This window comes from Vigna unguiculata, chromosome 5 (genome assembly GCF_037176805.1).
Source record: "Vigna unguiculata cultivar grain cowpea cultivar isolate G323 ecotype 2 chromosome 5, ASM3717680v1, whole genome shotgun sequence".
In the NCBI taxonomy this organism is placed as follows: Eukaryota; Viridiplantae; Streptophyta; class Magnoliopsida; order Fabales; family Fabaceae; genus Vigna; species Vigna unguiculata.
In genome coordinates this window covers 48,996,906-49,015,704 of record NC_140796.1, presented here as the reverse complement: position 1 = coordinate 49,015,704, position 18,799 = coordinate 48,996,906, and the positions used below count along the sequence as shown (strand labels likewise).

The following is an 18,799-nucleotide window of genomic DNA, read 5'->3' as shown; positions in this document are numbered from 1 at the left end:
ATATATATATATATATATATATATGGGTTAGAATGACCAAATTAAAAAGAAAAACAAAGTAAAAAAGTTTTGATAGCATATTTTATACACGTGTTTTAAATAGTTATGAAAATAAAAATAAAAGGTTATATATGAGAATTAATGTTTATTATTTAGATCTGATTAATAATTGAATTTGATGAATATGGTGGAAGGAAGGGGAAAAATTTGTTGCTCCCCTGAAGGTGAATGGTAGAAAGAGACCCATAATAAATTGTGGATGGAGGCTAGGGTGTACCGTCCAACCAAATGGTCCATGTTGGATATCTTTATTTATTTATTAATTTATTTACTAAATGGATAATGATATCCTTCAAAAGAAAAAAAACTAAAGTTATAAATTTAGATTTCTGGTACCAATCGTTGGTGTCTCTGATCTACCTGTTAGCTGTTACAGATTGTATATAATGAATCCATTGATGTCGGTTTTTGACAACCACCCATGTTCCTCCCATCTGGGATTTTCCAAACCCATCACCACCCTTTCAAACATGCTTTTCCCATTACGGCAACACCCACAAAAACAAAGAGTGGTGAACATCACACACCTAGAAATTCTAGATGGAGGAAAATGGTTTTTCTTTTTCACGATTGTGATGTAATATCATAAAGAAATTACTAGAATTGTCATATTTAAGAAAAAAAAAAGGTTGCAACAATTAATATATAGGTTCAAGTGGTATACTAAAAAAAAAATCTCAGTTATATCCTTTAAATTAACAATAAATGAAATGGTTATTAGAGGTTGGGGAGATGGTCCTGTAGAGTGATATAAATGAAAATTGAAATTGAATTGTGTTAGAGGAGATGATAGAGACTAGTTGGAGAGAGGGGACACAGAAGAGTTAATGAAGGTAAGCTAAGTCATTGAAGATGCAAACTCAAGTGGGGTCTCACCCTTTTCTTTTCCCTTTCTATTCCTTCATGTACCTAGATAGCTCCATGGCCTCATCTTCCTTTCCCCAATTCTCATGTCCTTTTAATAATTGTGGTTACCAAAAATAAATAAAACCAAGGTTCAAAAAATCACCTCCCATTTTTTTATGTAATTATGGATTTTATTTTATTAAGTTGACTTAACGATAAAGTTGAAAGAAAATTTAAAACAAGTTGAGTTCAACTTTTTCTACTAATATTTAGGTATGAAGGTTAGTTTTATGAGATGAGCTTGGAAGAGAGAAGAGAGAGTAAGAAAGGTTGTAAGTTCAACTTCTTCTACTAACAAATACTAATAATTAACATTGTTGTCGATAAAAAAAAAATCTTGTGAACTTTATTCATTCTTTTCAAAGGATGTAGAGTAACTTGATTAGTGTTCACTTTCTTATTCCTTGTCGTTAGTAAACGGTTTCTTCTCTTGCTGCCAATATACTACGTGCCTCTCCACAATAGGATATATAATAGGTTCCCTATTTCCAACCAAAGGAGACTATTATGTACTTGTTAAACTAAACTTTATAAATACTTTCAAAAATCGAAAGAAAAATGTTAATACATTTTTTATGATAGCAATTACAATATGAAAATAAACTAATTTTAGTTTGGAGCGAAGTGAAATGCGAAGAAGGTTTGAGAATAAGATAGTCGTGGACCTAATTAAAACCATGGTGAGTTGTTTTGGTATGTTTTTGACTTTTTTGTTCTCTCCAAAATAAGATAGTTGATTCACATTAAACTTTATGAAAAAACTTTTTGTATGTTTGAATGTATGTAGTGACGTATGAGAAGCATGATAAAAGAAAAACCAAAATTGTTATTGTTTTTGAATTCACCACAGAAATTAAACGGTGGCGTAAGTGATGATTTGAACATAATGGTAGTGTCTTCTTAGGTTTTGTCTTGACTCGAAACAAAATCATAATCAAAGAGCCCACAAGAAAGGATACGATTGGGTTTGGACAAAATGATAGGCATCTACATTATCCAACTAGCTCTTTGCTTTCCCATTTAAAGCTCCTTTTCCTTTTGTTTTATTCATCAAGAAATTTCCTAATCACTATTATCACTACCAAACTTCTATATGTTAACGACAAGAAGAAAAAAAAAAATGCTAGAAGAGTTGTTAGGTTAACAACACACATTGTTGGAACTATTCGATAATTTTGAAAAATGATATCCTAAATATTTCATACAAAGACTTACTTTATCTAGAAAAAATCTATGTATTAATACAAACACTATATATATATATATGGACCAACAATATGATACACTAATGATAAGAGATAAATTTACCAAAAATATGCATGCTAATTATCTATAACAATAGAGATGAGTATACAATTGTTAATATACATTTTTGTAGATTGAAATATATTTTTTAATACATATCCTTTTACCGCTAAAAGCCAACATCTTTTAATTGATTATTTGAAAAACTTAGTTAGAACTTTTCTGAAATAAATAAAAACACTAAAAGGCAGTTTGTTATGAATATATATTTTATGTATTTATTATTTTATTTTCATTTTAATTATGAAGATGTTACATTCTTTTTTTTTTTTCAAAAATATCTGCCTAGAAAAAGTAAAAACAACTTTTTTGACCAAAAATAAAATATTGAAAACATAACTTGACATTTTCGCTATTAGAAATAAAAATAAAAGTATATTTTGTTTTAAAGTTTAAGTTTGATGATTGAAAGTGTGTAAAATGGTTTCTAATAAAAATATATATTTTTAAGTAATCAAATTGTTTTATTTCTTGTATTAACGTTCTAATTTTTTATGATACATGAAGGTTTTTATTTTGTTAACCGATAAAAAAATTACCCTATGGACATATTGTAAATACAAATATCTTTCCGCATGTACCAAATAAAAATTTACTTTAATATTACATTTTTTTAGTAAAATGTTATATATAAATCTTTTTTTCTTTTCACTATGTTAACTGACACATTATTTAAATGACTGAATCAATGTCACCAATACTCATATTAAGTATAAAATAATTTGCATATAATTAATCTAGTGGATAATTCCTTGCAATTTTAACTTTGAATTTTGCATTGATACATACAAGGTCTAATTATAAAATCTCATAATTAATAATAACATAGTTGAAAAAATTAAAAACTTAAAAACTATTATTATTATTATTTTCTAAATATCTTTTAATATAATATACATTTAAATATATTTAATATATATATATATATATATATTTTAATATATTATGTATTTATTAACATAAAAAATATAGAGAGAGACATCAAGCCGTGTGTATACGGTTTAAAACTAATTTTGTTAAAAATTTAGACCAGCGTATATTTGCACTGTAAATGCGTGTAACTATTTTAAAACTACTCTTTAACGTTACAGAAAAACTAGTGAGACTATGGTTTTAACAGATTCCAAATATATTATAACGTGTTTGTTTGCTAGCTCCCAAAAGATTTCCTATTTTATTTTTTATATATATTTTTTAAAAATTATATTTGTACATTATTATATTATTCATATTAAGATTACAAAATTCGAAAAATATTGAAAATTCCGTGCGCCTCTTTCATCCTTTTTTTTTTGTCTTTCGTACCTTCGGATTTTTTTGGTGTAATTAAAAAATTAGAAATATTTTGGATCGATCGATCTTTTAAAAATTAGTATATTTTATATTTTTTTTAATTTTCTCTTGCATGATAACTTCAATTTTTACATATTTTTATATTTTTGTGTTTATTATCATTAAAAAATTAATTATTTCCTAGTTTAATCATCGAGTTTAGTGTGTTTTTGTATTATTTTGTATTTTAATTATATTATGCTTGATTTACCTATGATATATTTTTTGAATATGTGAAATAAGTGAATAAGAAACATTTGTGGTGAAAGAAAACAAACTAAAACGCAAGGAAACATGTTTAGGACAATAAAAGATCAATTTGAAACAACTACCTGCGTCAAGCCCACTAGAATCGCGTCAGCGGATGACGATGACCTTGATGTGTCAAAACTAGGTATTTAAGCACATTCTCTTGGAGGTTTTAGGGGGATTTCCTCACTTTGCAAGACAGAAAAACACTTTTGGGTGCAATGAAAAGTTTCTTGGAGGTTGTTAAGGGTTTTGGGAAGTTCCCCCGCTCCTCATTGGATCCACTCTCTTTGGGTCTTCTCCTTCGTTCATGGTGATTTTTCCTCTTTTGAAATTAGAAATGAAGATGAATTGCGATTTGAAGATGGAAAAGCCACTAATAGGAGGCGCAATTGGAACATGAAGATTTGGAGAAAATATTTACATGTGTATTTTTTTATTTTTTTATTGTAACTAAGTAATTTAGTTTGAAATAAAAATAATCCAATTTAAATAAATAATAATTTAAAAATTAAAATAGTAAAATAAATTGTTTAAACCTAAAAAATAATTAAATAAAATTAACGGTCATTTAAAAGATAAAGATAAAAATATAATTATTTTAGTTTAGTTTAGTTAAAATAAAAATTATTTAAAGAATTAAATTTTAAAAAATATATGCCAAAAAAAAATCATTAATATGTAATATAAACAATTACGTATATAATTTATACAACGGTCAAAAACATAACTATCATGAATGATGAACCTGAACAATTTCATTTCAGCCAATTTCAATTTCAATTTTCGAATTATTCGAATATTTCTAAATCTAAAAGAAATTCGGGAATATAATGCTCAATTCACTTTAGATTATCAACCATTATCTGAATATTTTTGTATATATTTTCCTGGATTAGAGTTTAAAAATTATCAATGGTTTTTATTGCTACTGTACTATATGTCCCATCGGTCAATCGGCCAAATCCAATCCTCAGGCCCATCAGTCTAACGGCCTGGTAAATATCATTGCGTAGGTCCATCGGTCCATCGGTTCTACAAACAAACCTATCGAATTGAGCATCGGTCGAACGGCCTAGTGAACAAACTGCAGGACCATCGGTCAAACGGTTAAACAAATAAGTCAGAAGCCACGTTCAGGCTCATCGGTCCATCGGTGACACCTAAACGAGTGACTCTGATCCTTAATGACACATCGGTCGATCGGACAAACACGAGCAACACCTAAAACAACAACGGACAATTGGTAAATTAACCATTGGTTGATCAATCCCTTTAGACTCGCGTGGTCCCTTCCTCAGGCCCATCGGTCGATCAGCCATACACGAATCGTTCTCGTTTAAAACAAGGCACAACTAATCCAGTCAAGTGGCCATCGGCCACACGGTCGAACAGTCAGTCAATCGGGTTAATTAACGTTAAACGGGTTAGTAATCTTGATTAAATGATCATTGGGCCATAATTAAGGAACCCTAATCACAGGCCCACACCGAAAACTATAAATAGGGCCCAAAGGTAGGTTGGTGAGGATCTTAAATTCGCATTTATTATAGCAGTTACACTGATACACCGATCGGCTCATTACTGACTTAAGCATCGGAGTCCTTTAGACAGGTACCCCGATCGCCATCCCAGCCGATCGAGCGAAGGAGTAGATTTTCTTGGAGAAGAAGTTATCGCTGTGGTGAGAAGTGGAGTAAGCTTGAAAAGGTTCTTCAGTAGGCTCTTGGCCCCTACCCCCGAAACATTTTGGCGCCCACCGTGGGGCCGAGCAGTCTTCTTTAAGACAGTATACCCTTATGGTGACCACGAGAAACCGAAATAGCAACATGGACGGAGGAAGAATGGCAGATGATCAAGCGGACACTAGGGAGATGATAAGGGCGATGCAGCAGAGGATGGATGAGATGCAAAGAAACTATGAAGTGCAGGTGCAGCAGCATCGAGATGTTGAACGGGTGGAGAGTCGCCCTCCACCAACAGGACAGGAGCAATCACAGCCTGCTCAGGTCGAGAAGACACAGGCGTTGAAGGGAAATCTGTCGCACACGATGGCTGAAAGCTCGGGAGCAAATGATGGGGGCCGCCCATCACGTCAACCGATCCCCGCGTCGGGATTCTCCCCCTTCACCCCGTACATTCTGGAGACGCCGCTACCGGAGAAGTGGAAAATGCCGACATTCGACAAGTACGACGGCACGACCAATCCCGACAATCACATGCGGGTCTTCATGCATCAGATGATGTTCCACGCAGTTAGTGACCCCATCTAGTGCCGTGTTTTCTCGACTTCTCTGACGGGAGAGGCGTTGGAGTGGTTTTCCGAGCTGCCGGCCGACAGTATTGATTCTTTTGCCACTCTGAAGGCAAGGTTTAGCACGCAGTTCGCGCCCCTGAAGCCGACCATTCTGACGGTCGACAACCTAGTGAATATCCGGCAGGAAGATGGGGAATCACTGAGGAGTTATCTTGATCGGTACAATCGGATGTCGGTCAAGATAAAGGATCTCAACGACGAAATCGCTCGGCATCACTTCTCGTATGGGCTCCAACCAGGAGTTTTCGCGGACAAGATAAGCCGCAAGAAGCCGAAGACGATGGAGGAGATGAGGGAACGAGCGGCCAAGTTCATACAGATGGAAGATATGCAGGAGTTCCGGCTGAAGAAGAGGGAGAAGGAGGATGCCGCAGTCCCGAAGCCGACTGCACCTCGGCCCGGCCCAGCGAGAAGAAGCCACCGAAGTTCACGATGTACACTCCCCTGATCGTTCCTCGGGCTAGGATTCTGCAAGAAGCTTTCAGCGCCGACTCACTCCCCGCGGCCAGAAAGAAGCCCCCACCACCCGATGCCGATGGTAGTAAGCACTGCCAGTACCATCGGACGATCGGCCACACCACCGAAGAGTGCCACACGCTCCGCGACAAAATCGAAGAGCTCATTCGGCAGGGGCATCTGAAGAAGTATATTCGACAATATCGCCCTCCGCGAAGCCCGGTGAGGAACAGAAGCCCCGTAAGAAGAGTCCCCCCGGCCCGGTGGGAGAAGCGGAGAGAGCCCGAACCCGAGAGGCGAAAAAGAGGATCGTCTCGGACACATAAGAGCCCAAGGAGGAGCCGCAGTCGGAGCCACGATAAACCCCTGAGGGGTTATATCAATACCATCTCCAGAGGCTTCGTCGGAGGATCGAGCTCAGCTGCTCGAAAGAGGCATGTTCGGGCGCTAAAATCGGTTCATCTAGTAGAAAAGAAGATCCGGTCGATGCCCCCCATCACGTTTACGAACGAGGACTTCAAGGCGCCCGACCCTGATCATGATGACCCGATGGTCATCTCGATCGAGGTAGCCGAGTACGGGATCGGGAAGGTGCTAGTCGATCAGGGAAGCTCCGTCAACATCTTGTACTAGAAGACTTTCCGGAAGATGAACCTCTCTGAGGACCTGATCGTCCCCTATAATGAGCAGATCGTCGGTTTCTCTGGCGAACGAGTCGACACAAGGGGCTACCTGGATCTTCGTACCAGGATCGGCTCGCGGAAGGACGGCCGGGAGGTAAGGGTTAGATTTCTTTTAGTTGAAGCTAACACCTCCTACAATGTATTGCTAGGAACACCTTGCCTGAACGCCTTCGGAGCGATCGTCTCCACTCTGCACCTGGCCATGAAATTCCCGTCGGATAAGGGGACAATATGCACGGTGCATGCAGATCAGCAAATCGCCAGGCAGTGCTATGCCGCAGGATTGAGGATCACTTCTTATAGTCATCCGCGGAAGCAACACCGTTCAGAGGTAGCCATGACAGACTTGGACCCCCGAACGAACACAAAGGATCAGTTACAACCAGAAGGAGAAACCAAGGAGATCCCGATCGGGAAACACCCGGGACAAGTCACAAAGATTGGGGGAGCCCTGAAACCGGAAGAAGAAGAACTCCTAAGGGCGGTGATCTTAGAGAACAAAGATCTGTTCGCATGGTCGAGCGCCGACATGCCAGGCGTCCACCCTGACGTCATGTCTCATAAGTTGGCCATCTTCCGGGAAGCCCGCCCGGTTGCTCAGAAGAAGAGGAAAATGGGAGAGAAGCCTAGGAGAGCGGTCGAGGAGGAGGTCAGGAAGTTAGAGGGAGCTGGTTTCATCAAAGAGATCAAGTATACTACGTGGCTGGCTAACGTAGTGATGGTGAAGAAGACGAGCAGAAAATGGAGGATGTGCACAGACTTCACCGATCTCAACAAGGCCTGCCCGAAGGACGCATACCCACTACCCAGCATAGATCGGCTGGTGGATGGAGCTTCGGGGCACAACTTCTTGAGTTTCCTGGATGCATACTCAGGGTACAACCAAATCCCTATGTATGGTCCAGACAGATCCAAAACGGCGTTCATCATAGATCGAGCAAATTTCTGCTACGAGGTCATGCCGTTCGGTCTGAAGAACGCGGGGGCCACCTATCAGAGGCTGATGGACCAGGTCTTCAGGGGGCAGTTCGGTCGGTCCATGGAGGTGTACGTGGACGACACCTCCATGGACATGTGGCAACTTCAGAACCATACGATCACGCGCAGATCAACAGCCCATACTTCGCGACGCTTCAAATCATGACTGTCAGGCACGATCTACGATGCAAGATAACTGTTGAGACACGCGGGTGGTCAATCGGCATTACGGTACTGGTAAACCTCTTCGCTTCACCTCCATCGCTTGAGGCTCGGGGGGGGCTTGTGTACTATATGTCCCATCGGTCAATCGGCCAAATCCAATCCTCAAGTCCATCGGTCTAACGGCCAGGTAAATATCATTGCGTAGGTCCATCGGTCCATCGGTTCTACAAACAAACGTATCGAATTGAGTATCGGTCGAACGACCTAGTGAACAAACTACAGGACCATCGGTCAAACGGTTAAACAAATAAGTCAGAAGCCACGTTCAGGCTCATCGGTCCATCGGTGACACCTAAACGAGTGACTCTGATCCCTAATGACACATCGGTCGATCGGACAAACACGAGCAGCACCTAAAACAACAACGAACAATTGGTAAATTAACCATCGGTTGATCAATCCCTTTAGACTCGCGTGGTCCCTTCCTCAAGCCCATCGGTCGATCAGCCATACACGAATCGTTCTCGTTTAAAACAAGGCACAACTAATCCAGTCAAGCGGCCATCGGCCACACGATCGAACAGTCAGTCAATCGGGTTAATTAAAGTTAAACAGGTTAGTAATCTTGATTAAAGGTTCATTGGGCCGTAATTAAGGAACCCTAATCACAGGCCCACACCGAAAACTATAAATAGGGTCCAAAGGTAGGTTGGTGAGGATCTTAAATTCGCATTTATTACAGCAGTTACACTGATACACCGATCGGCTCATTACTGACTTAAGCATCGGAGTCCTTTAGATAGGTACCCCGATCGCCATCCCAGCCGATCGAGCGAAGGAGTAGATTTTCTTGGAGAAGAAGTTATCGCTGTGGTGAGAAGTGGAGTAAACTTGAAGAGGTTCTTCAGTAGACTCTTGACCCCTACCCCCGAAACAGTTATAAAACAAGTTAAAAGTTCATTTTAGTAAAAATGTAATCCCTTAAATTGCGGAGATTTTATTTTCACGAATAATATTAATTTTATTTAAAAAAATAAGTAAAATGTAGTATAATATAGCATTTTATATAATAACAATATGTTAAAGTAAAAGAAACTAATGACATTCAATAACAATGGATTATGTCGCAGTATAACATTTATGCGAGTTGTATTTATTATTATTATTATTATTATTATTATTATTATTATTATTATTCACTTATTCTTTTACGATATAAAAAGATTGAGATCACAATCTTTCTTTCGTTTATTTATAAGGGTAAACAAAATTAAACTAAAAAAATTTAAAAATAAGTTTTCTCCATAAAATGGGCTTACCAGAACTTAAATTAAATCCAATACGAATAACTTGTCCAGACTAGAACACCAAAAAGTGATTTTTATTGAAGGCACTTTCTTATTGCTCCCTTCAAATATTTTTCTGCACTCTATCTTTTCGGATTTTATTATTTGGAATGCATTAAATCAGTTTTGGAAATATTTTTCTGAAGACACCATTTCGAAAAAATATTTTCGGAATTGATTTAGTAAGTTCTGAAAAAATAAAATCAAGGAGAAATCTGATAGAATGCAGGAAGAAACTGTCTTTATTAAATTCAGTTTGGGCTAAATTTGGATGGGCCCATATTTGGGCTAATACATGCTCTCTTACATCTTTCCCTTTCTTTTCATTTTGCCCCGTCTTCTCCTCCCTCTCTACTTGTGCTATCAACTCCACTATAATTTCTTCTCTTTTAGGTTTAATGTTTCGAAAATGTAAACACATTAAATTGATTTTTTTTCCAAAAAAATCAAGGAAAATTCCACCCTAATTGATGTAAAATTAAATGAGTAATACTTTTTTTTTATTTCCTATTTTCTCCTCTTTTCCTCTGTGTTTCTATCATATGATTTTGTTGAAATCTTTGTTGTTGTGAGTGTGGTTATTTTTATTTATTTTTTATTGTGGGTTTATTTGTTCTATAATCATTCTGTGTATGAAACCTTTAACTCTTTTAAAATAGTTTACGTTTTTTTAAACAGTTAAAAATAGTTTATTCTTTTTAACTTTTTAAAAAGGAAATTAACTTGTTGCGCATAGTCATCTAAATAACAATATGATCGATACCAATATTTGAAAATTAATTTGATTTTTTCTTATCATGATTATTGTAAATCTAGTTGAATTTTTTTTTAATATTAGGATGCCTAAACATTTTTTAATAAAAAATATTTAAAAAGTTTGTAAATTTTTTCTTACAAGTTTTGTTCATCTACAAATGTAAAAATTTATTAGATGACAAATTTTATTTTGAATAGAATTATAACTTTTATTGTTCTTACTATAAATTTATCGAAGTGGAGAGGTAGAATCCTTAAGAAAGTCAAACTTCAGTTACAACGTTGATCGTCGAGTTGCAAGTAAATGCTAAGAAGACATATACAAGTAAAAGATTCTATAATAATCAAATGAGAGAATAAAAAAGAGTATAGAGTGAGAATGAAAAATGAGTGAGTACTCAAAAAAAATGTGTATTTATAGATTTTTGACCCCTGAATAAATATTAAAAAATAATCAAAGAAAGAAAGTAAGTATGAGATATAATTAATTATTGAGTAGTTGAAAAATATATTATCAAGTTATAACCAATATATATATATATATATATATATATATATATATATATATATATATATATATATATATATATATATATTCAATATAGTCGATTATAGTGGGTGCTACTTTCGTTTTACGCTTTATAAATATATTTTTGATTATTTTCTAATTTTAATTATTTTAATTAGTCTTACCACTAAGAAAATTAAGTATTTCTAACGAACATCATTTGCCAGTAATAGGAAAAATCAGTTGGTAATTCAAGTTTACTTATAAATTATTGACAAAAAAACATCACTCGATTAAGTGCTCATCGATAAATTTTGAAAACAAATTTCATGATCTATTAGTAATTATTGACGTATTCAAGCCATTAGTAAAATTTGTTTTTAGACTCGTAACTAGGTCTTTTCTTCCTCCTTTTATTCCTCTGTTTTTTTGTTCTTTTTCTTCCTCCTCTCCTCCTTGACACACCTCTATCGTCGTAGTCACATCTGTTGTCACTTCCGACTTATCCTCCTCCTCCTCTTCCTTCTCTTTCTCTTCTTCTTCTTCCTCATCTCCTACTATGACTTCCTCCTCCTCATTCTCTTCTTCTCACCCATCTCCACTAAATTTATAAAAAAAATTCATTATACTGGGTGGAAAATTTGTCGCTTAATTTATCGATGGAGTTACTGTGGAAAATCCATAAACAATCAGAGTTATAATTTATCAACGAAATTTACTAACATAATGGATCGTTGAATTAGAACTGTCAAAACGGGTTATCCGGCCCAACCTACCACAGGTTGATCACTTAGTGAATCAACCCAACTCAACTTACTTAGTAGCGAGCCAAAAAAATTCAAACATAGATCGCCCCACTATGGGTTGGTGGATAAAACGGATTGACTCACTGATTCACTTAATTAAAAAGTACAATTTTTTTTTGTCCAAAAAAAACTAAATTTTAATTGTGATTAAAATCTAAATAAACTTCAATACAATCCAAAATAATGTTCAATCCCAAATACAAACCACAATCATAAAATTATTATGTTTGTATTTGCCAACCCAATATGTTGGCTAAAAAAAACAACGCAAACTCAATTCAAATACAAAAAGATTGTATAACCCTTTATCTGCAACTGCAGGTGGGTTGATGAGCCAACCCGACTTACCACGGGTTCAACTCGAGTGAGTCGGGTTCTTGGTAAGCCAGGTCAAAAATTAACTCGTACTGAAATTTGTAAAAATATTCTAATCCAACTCGATCCGAATCTGGAGTGGACTCGGTTGACCCACGAGTTCTTACTTACTTTGATAGTTCTACGTTGAATACAATAATTTAAACTCTAATTTACAAATAGATCTTTCCGAAGGATTCTTTCCAATAGAAATTTTCATCAATAATTTAAATTATAAAATCCATCAATAAAATTCGTTTATAAATTTGAGTTTACCTCCATGTTTATTTTTTTGATAAAATTCATCGATAATTATAAAACTTATTGTAGTGTACAAATATTTATGTTTTTTTTTATAAAAGAAATTGAGCCATGTAAATAGAAATGAATGTGCAAACTAGTTTGTTATTCCGGAAATGTGAACATTTTCTATCTTATGAAGATAGATGGGTTTGATCAAAGACATTAGGTGATAAAGATAGGAGAAATCCCCAACTTGTCATTGAATTGTTTTTAATGAAAAATTAAACTTATCTCTTAATAATTATTGTTATCATACATAGATGTTCATTAATTTTGCATCCCTATATAACACACACTAAGAAGTTCCAAAGTAATCTTATGCATACATAAGTTTTGGTATCTAAATTTTTTACATTATTTTAACTGGTATAAACGTTTACATCAGCCAGATTTAACGTCGTAGAAACTTTGTCTTAAGGTTATCCAATCCAGTAGTGAAATAACTAAACGTGAAAAAAGAGATAAAAACAGGAAAAGGATAAGAGATTCGAAATTGATTTCAAACCCTAATTAGAAATTTACAGAAAACAAAGACTGAAAATAACTAAACAAGCGAATAAAGGATGAAGAACGACTCAAAGTGACTAGAACAATGCTTAATCAATTTTCGTAAGTGTTGCAAGAAATTTAAGCAAAGTAAATAGTGTTTTTCATAAAAAATGGTACCTGAATAAAAAATAATATAGTTTATACAAACAAAGAAACGTATAACACTTTTTTAAAAGAATGGTACCTATATTGATGTAACTTTGAAAAAGGCATAACACTTTTTCTAGAAAGTTTAATGTAACAGTTAAAGTCTCTTTTTTTAAGAAACGTCACCGAAAGCTCTGCATGTTTTCCAAATGTTGTTGTATCTATTGCCCTATTGAAATTAGTTGAATGGATTTGCATGCATTGGATTTTCACCCTTTGAACAATTAAATTTACAATTTTAATGATAAACTTTAATGATTTAACATAAAAATTAATTTAGTTTAAAAATATTATTTTAACCTCTAAAAATTATTAGTCAAAATTGATAACTCGTATATCATCATATAACATCTATCTGCTCTCTTATTTTAAATTTTTGACCAATTTTATTTTTACAACTTTTCTTTTAATCTTGAGCATTAAATATAAAGGTACTAAATATAAATTAAATGTTGAAATATGCCTATAGTGTAAAATGTATAGTAGTAAATTCATTCAAACTTTCACAAGTAAATGAATAATTGGTAGTCTTCACTTCTTAAATGAATATCTACATAATTTAATATTTTCATTTAAATTCTTTAAAAATTATTTAAAAAGTAAAATTAATGTTTTCAATTATTTTAACGTGTTATAATAAATTTTTTATGACACAAAAATCATAAGTTTCATTAGTGCCTTTTACCTTTCATAATTTAAAAATAGTTTTAAATATTCAAACTTAATTAATTTTTATGATTTAAATGAATTTATAACATATGTGAAACACTTCTTGTACTCACAAATATTTAAACAGGGGTTAGATTATTTTTGAAAAATTCTTGATAAAATTTCCTTCTCCAATAACGTTTTTTATAACTTATATTTTATTAATTCATCCATTATATATTTTGATAGTTCAATTATATTGCATATATCAAAGTTTAGATAAATTGATTTTTTTCTCATACAATGCTATAGTCAACACTTATTAATTTTATCCTTATATATACACATGTTAATTAAATTTAGTCAATAATCAAATTTATTATATAGTTTTGAATAAATTTTTTATAAATAATGTTATTTAATCAATAATAATGTCATTAAATGTTTTTCACACTTATTATCTATTTTTTATTTTGATATATTTTCAACCACATATATGACTTTAAAGTAATTATAGAACAACTAAAAATTTCAAGATATGGTAATTAACTATTGATTGACATATTATATTTTGTTTAGAAGAACTAATTGAGAATTTTTTGATGGAGGGTAGTGACCCACAATATTTGACTGCTCTTTAATTAGAATATTTTTTTCCTAAATATTTTGGGATTGAACTCTAGGAACATTTCACTACTATTTTAGTGATATATTATTTGTGACTGAATTTCACAGTATTGATTTAGGTCTTTCCCTTTAGATATATTTTAGTGATATAATATTTGTGACTGAATTTCAAATTAGTTTTTTTTCTTTCTAATATTTATTATTTTTAAAAATCTTAGTCAAGTGCGCTCCATTCATTTCAAATTGACTAATTACTTTTTGTTGATTCAATTTAATTTACAGTTCAGAAATATAACATGAATAAATCAATCCAACCTTACTTTCACATTTCCATATAAACTAAAACATACGTAACTTGATATGTACACACATTATTATAATATATATTTTAAGTATATTGAATATTAATTATAAAGAGATATAAATTTTTGTTTTGATGAATTATTAACAGTCAAAATGTATATTACAGAATGGAAAATGCATTAATTATTGAAATAATCCAAAATGTTATTATTAATAAGAGTCAAAAGTGAGACAACCAAGATAAATCTGTTTTATATTTTCTAATGAAGAAATAATTATTTAAAACACTGATAATACATAATCATTATGATTGGAATTCGAAACTGGGTATATAAGCATAATTAGGATAGCTAACTTATCTATTTTTATTAAAAATGAATATATTGAAATTTAAAAATAATATGATCAGTAAAAACCCAAAATTTATTAACGAACTGAAAATGAAGAAAATATTTCCATAAATGGTTTAATAATTTTCATTACTGAAATTTTGGGCCATAAAAGAAAACACTTAGAAGTCTATGACAAGACAAACTCAGACAATTCGAGGAAAATGTGAAGCCATCACCTTTTTCTCCCAGACTTCTTATACACTCTTTTCTTTCTCTACTTTCCTCATATTTTCAACTAAATTCTCCTTTATTATATATCTCTTATTTATAGGAAAAAAATATAAAGACGTTATTAAAATAATTATTTATTAAAATAATAAAAATTACTTAACATTTATATATAATTGTAGTGGAGTAAAAAAAAGGGTGAAAATAATAAACACGAAAAAGAACGTAGCACAGAGCATGCAAATCGGAGCGAAATTATAGCTCACACCTCTAATGACATATTTCACCCTTTGTCTCTCTTTCTTTGTTTTTTCTTTGTTTCGAAACACCAAATTAACCTTAGCAACGCTACCTTTGCATTTGGCCTGGGCCCCACACGCTCTTCTTTCTTTCTCTTTTCTCTCTCTCTGTATCTCCCAGTTTCTTCTTCTCCATAAAATCCAATTCTCAACATCAAATCAAACCAAAACAGAAAACGAAGCAAAGAGAAGACAAAGGGCAGAAGGGTTTCTTCCCTTTACATCTCTCTGTCTCTTCTTCATTCTTCACCACCATTTCATCTCTCCTCTCTCTCTCTCTCTCTCTTTCTCTCTCTTTCATTTATTCTGCTGAGAGGAGAGAGACAACAACTACAACTACAGCAACATCACCATCACCATCACCATCACCATCACCAGAAACAACCAACAACCGTGTCTCATTCCCATATATCTCTCTCTCTATAATCAAACATTCTCGTATACACCACCTTCTCCTGTAACGCACGACCTCGCATTCTGTGAATTGTAGCTGTTATGGCGCGAACGGTCTCCAACAACGACAGCACCAACGATGAAACAGGCGACGACAGCAATGCGACAACGAAGGAGGACGGCGAGGTCAAAGGTCGCGTGAGGAAGGGGCCCTGGACCCCAGCAGAAGACGCCATTCTCGTAGAGTACGTGAAGAAGCACGGTGAAGGGAACTGGAACTCCGTGCACAAGAATTCTGGGTTGTTCAGGTGCGGCAAAAGTTGCAGACTTCGCTGGGCAAACCATCTCAGGCCTAATCTCAAGAAAGGTGCATTCTCTCCCGAGGAAGAACAGATCATCATCGACCTTCATTCCAAGCTTGGAAACAAATGGGCCCGAATGGCCGCACAGGTATATCTATATCTATATCTATATCTTTACATCAAAATGCTTACTTAAACTTTTTGGGCTTGTTTCTCTTTTTTTTTTTGGCTTATTTTCATGTCATCATCGTTTCTCTTCTCTTATGCGTTTAATTCATTTGTTCACACAGCCTTTTTCCTTTTCCGGTTTCGGAAGTGAATACCCATTGGTTTGTAATTTGTTCCATTTTGATTTTATCATTTGATCGTGCTGTCTGATGGCGTGGATCTTTTCTACCATCCTCGTTGTTGACATGATTTGCATGTTTTTTTCTTCTAGCCTCTTTTTTCTTTTTTACTTTTCTGATTCGTATCTGGTTGAGATCTGCTAAATTTGATTTAAAATCTATATATCCATCGATGGCAAAGAACCAGAGACAAAGAAGGGGTTACCTTCCTGCTCTATGTGCTTATCTGTTTTTGTTGGGTGACATTTTTACTGGGTTTTGTTTCCGCCAATGATTATCAGTAAACCATTAAATGTTGAAGCTTTTGTCATAAAAAAAAAGATAAACTCGCTTTCTTACCTTTTGAACTTCAATGGAGTTTCTTTTTTGGCTCTCCCTTTTCGTTTTAATTAATTACAGTTTCATGCAGACCTCAGTCTTTTGTCTGAATATATGGAATTGGCATCTTTGTTTATTTCTTTGAACAATGCATTTTCATGAGGACCCACTCGAGTTTTCTTTTGCCGAGGCTAAACACCAAACTTCATCACACCTTTACGTGATTTGTTTGACGTACAACTTGTTTCTCTCACCGTCCTTATCATGTTTCTGGTTTCAGTTACCTGGCAGAACAGACAATGAAATAAAAAACTTTTGGAACACCAGAATGAAAAGGCGTCAGAGAGCAGGGTTACCTATTTATCCTCCCGAGGTGCATGCAGAAGCCACTGCATACCATCTACAACACCGCTACATGGAACACCACCAACCTCATTCATCTGCATCATTCGCTTTACTTCTATCTTCTTGTTACCCCAAGAAGCTCAATGACCCTAGCCAAAGTTCCAATGCGAATCCGCTGCAAAACCAACCTGATTCTGCCAACTGTTACATCAATCAAAGCCAGAAGCACTTCAAGTTTTCCAATGAAAATGCTTTGCCACTGTCTCCTCTTTCTCCATATGGATCATCATCATCCACCCTTCTTAACCACAGTTTCGGTGATCATGGCTTTATAGCAGGATCCCCATATGAATCCTTTCCTTTGGTGTCAGTCTCCACCCCTGACATCTCTTCCAACCAAACACCAACCCCTGCTTCATCCTATGCCAGTGGTGTTGATGGCTTGATGGGATCTTCAACCATGGCTAATAATAACAACAATGACTACTATGAAGTTGCACCATTGTCTCCTCCAGGAAACAGTGGACTGCTGGATGCTCTAGTGATGGAGGCTCAAGGACTTTCTCACAATGACAAGTCCAAGAATGAGGAGGATCCAACCCTTGCTGGAAAACTATCTTGTAAGAGAAAGAACATGGAATATGAAGAGGAGGCCATGATGTCAGCGATGAAGAAGAACAGTGGCAACAGTACTACTACTGAAAACCAGAGGGATGATGATAATAGCTCCTCTCAATTTTCAAAAGGTGAAACTTTTTCACTCTTCTGGTTCTTTCATATACTTGTTTTTCTTTATCTTATTAATAAAGTTGTAACATGCAGGGAAGAAAGTGATGAGAGAGGATCCGATGGAAGAGATGAACTCGATGGACGATGACTTGTTTAGTCTGCTGAATCAGTTTCCCTTAGAAATGCCAATGCCTGAGTGGTACCGTAGAGGGGAGAATCAGTCATTGGGACTTGAAAATCAGCCGAATGCTTCAGCACCTGACCCCGCTGATCAAGAGTATGCTTGGACTCTAGGAACTTGCTGGAACAACATGCCCAGCATATGCTAAATGTATCTTCTCGACAAAAACCTATGTCTTCTGTAATCATTACAGAACCAATTTAAAACCTCATTGTGAAGTATGTGTTAGAATTTAGAGATATTGAGTTAGCTAGCTAGGCTCATTAACTATTTCAAACTGCACATGCACCATGCCACCACCCATATTTCCATCTTCCTTATTTTCATATTCCATATCTTTCCCAAATGGCTTGGTGTGAGAGTTAGAATTCAACTGTTTGTTTGTTTTGTTTCCATTTGTAGTTAATTTTAGTGGTTCCTTGTGCAATTAGAAAAACAGTGCTGCAAAGGTTGCATCTCGATCGTTTAGCATCTATACAATTGATGTTTGTGTACATGTGTGTTATCATATGCTTTATCAGACTTTC

At 34.6% G+C, this 18,799-nt stretch overlaps 2 protein-coding genes across 2 annotated transcripts; both read left to right on the top strand.

Annotated features, from left to right (window-relative positions):
- Nucleotides 1-7,273: 7,273 nt before the first annotated feature.
- LOC114184730 (uncharacterized) lies at nucleotides 7,274-8,452 on the top strand. The gene has a single exon (XM_028072041.2). It carries the CDS (start codon nucleotides 7,274-7,276, stop codon nucleotides 8,450-8,452), a length of 1,179 nt encoding a protein of 392 aa, XP_027927842.2.
- A 7,244-nt stretch (nucleotides 8,453-15,696) lies between these two features.
- On the top strand, nucleotides 15,697-18,799 carry LOC114186345 (transcription factor MYB101-like). The gene is made up of 3 exons (XM_028074414.2): nucleotides 15,697-16,500; nucleotides 17,298-18,108; nucleotides 18,185-18,799. Exons 1-3 carry the CDS (start codon nucleotides 16,153-16,155, stop codon nucleotides 18,418-18,420), a joined length of 1,395 nt encoding a protein of 464 aa, XP_027930215.1. The 5' UTR covers nucleotides 15,697-16,152; the 3' UTR covers nucleotides 18,421-18,799.

Coding starts and splice junctions, on each gene's coding strand:
- LOC114184730 (XM_028072041.2), top strand. CDS start 7,274: ATGAACCTCTCTGAGGACCTGATCGTCCCCTATAATGAGCAGATCGTC.
- LOC114186345 (XM_028074414.2), top strand. CDS start 16,153: ATGGCGCGAACGGTCTCCAACAACGACAGCACCAACGATGAAACAGGC. Junction 16,501..17,297: donor GGGCCCGAATGGCCGCACAG/GTATATCTATAT, acceptor TTCTGGTTTCAG/TTACCTGGCAGAACAGACAA. Junction 18,109..18,184: donor CTCCTCTCAATTTTCAAAAG/GTGAAACTTTTT, acceptor TGTAACATGCAG/GGAAGAAAGTGATGAGAGAG.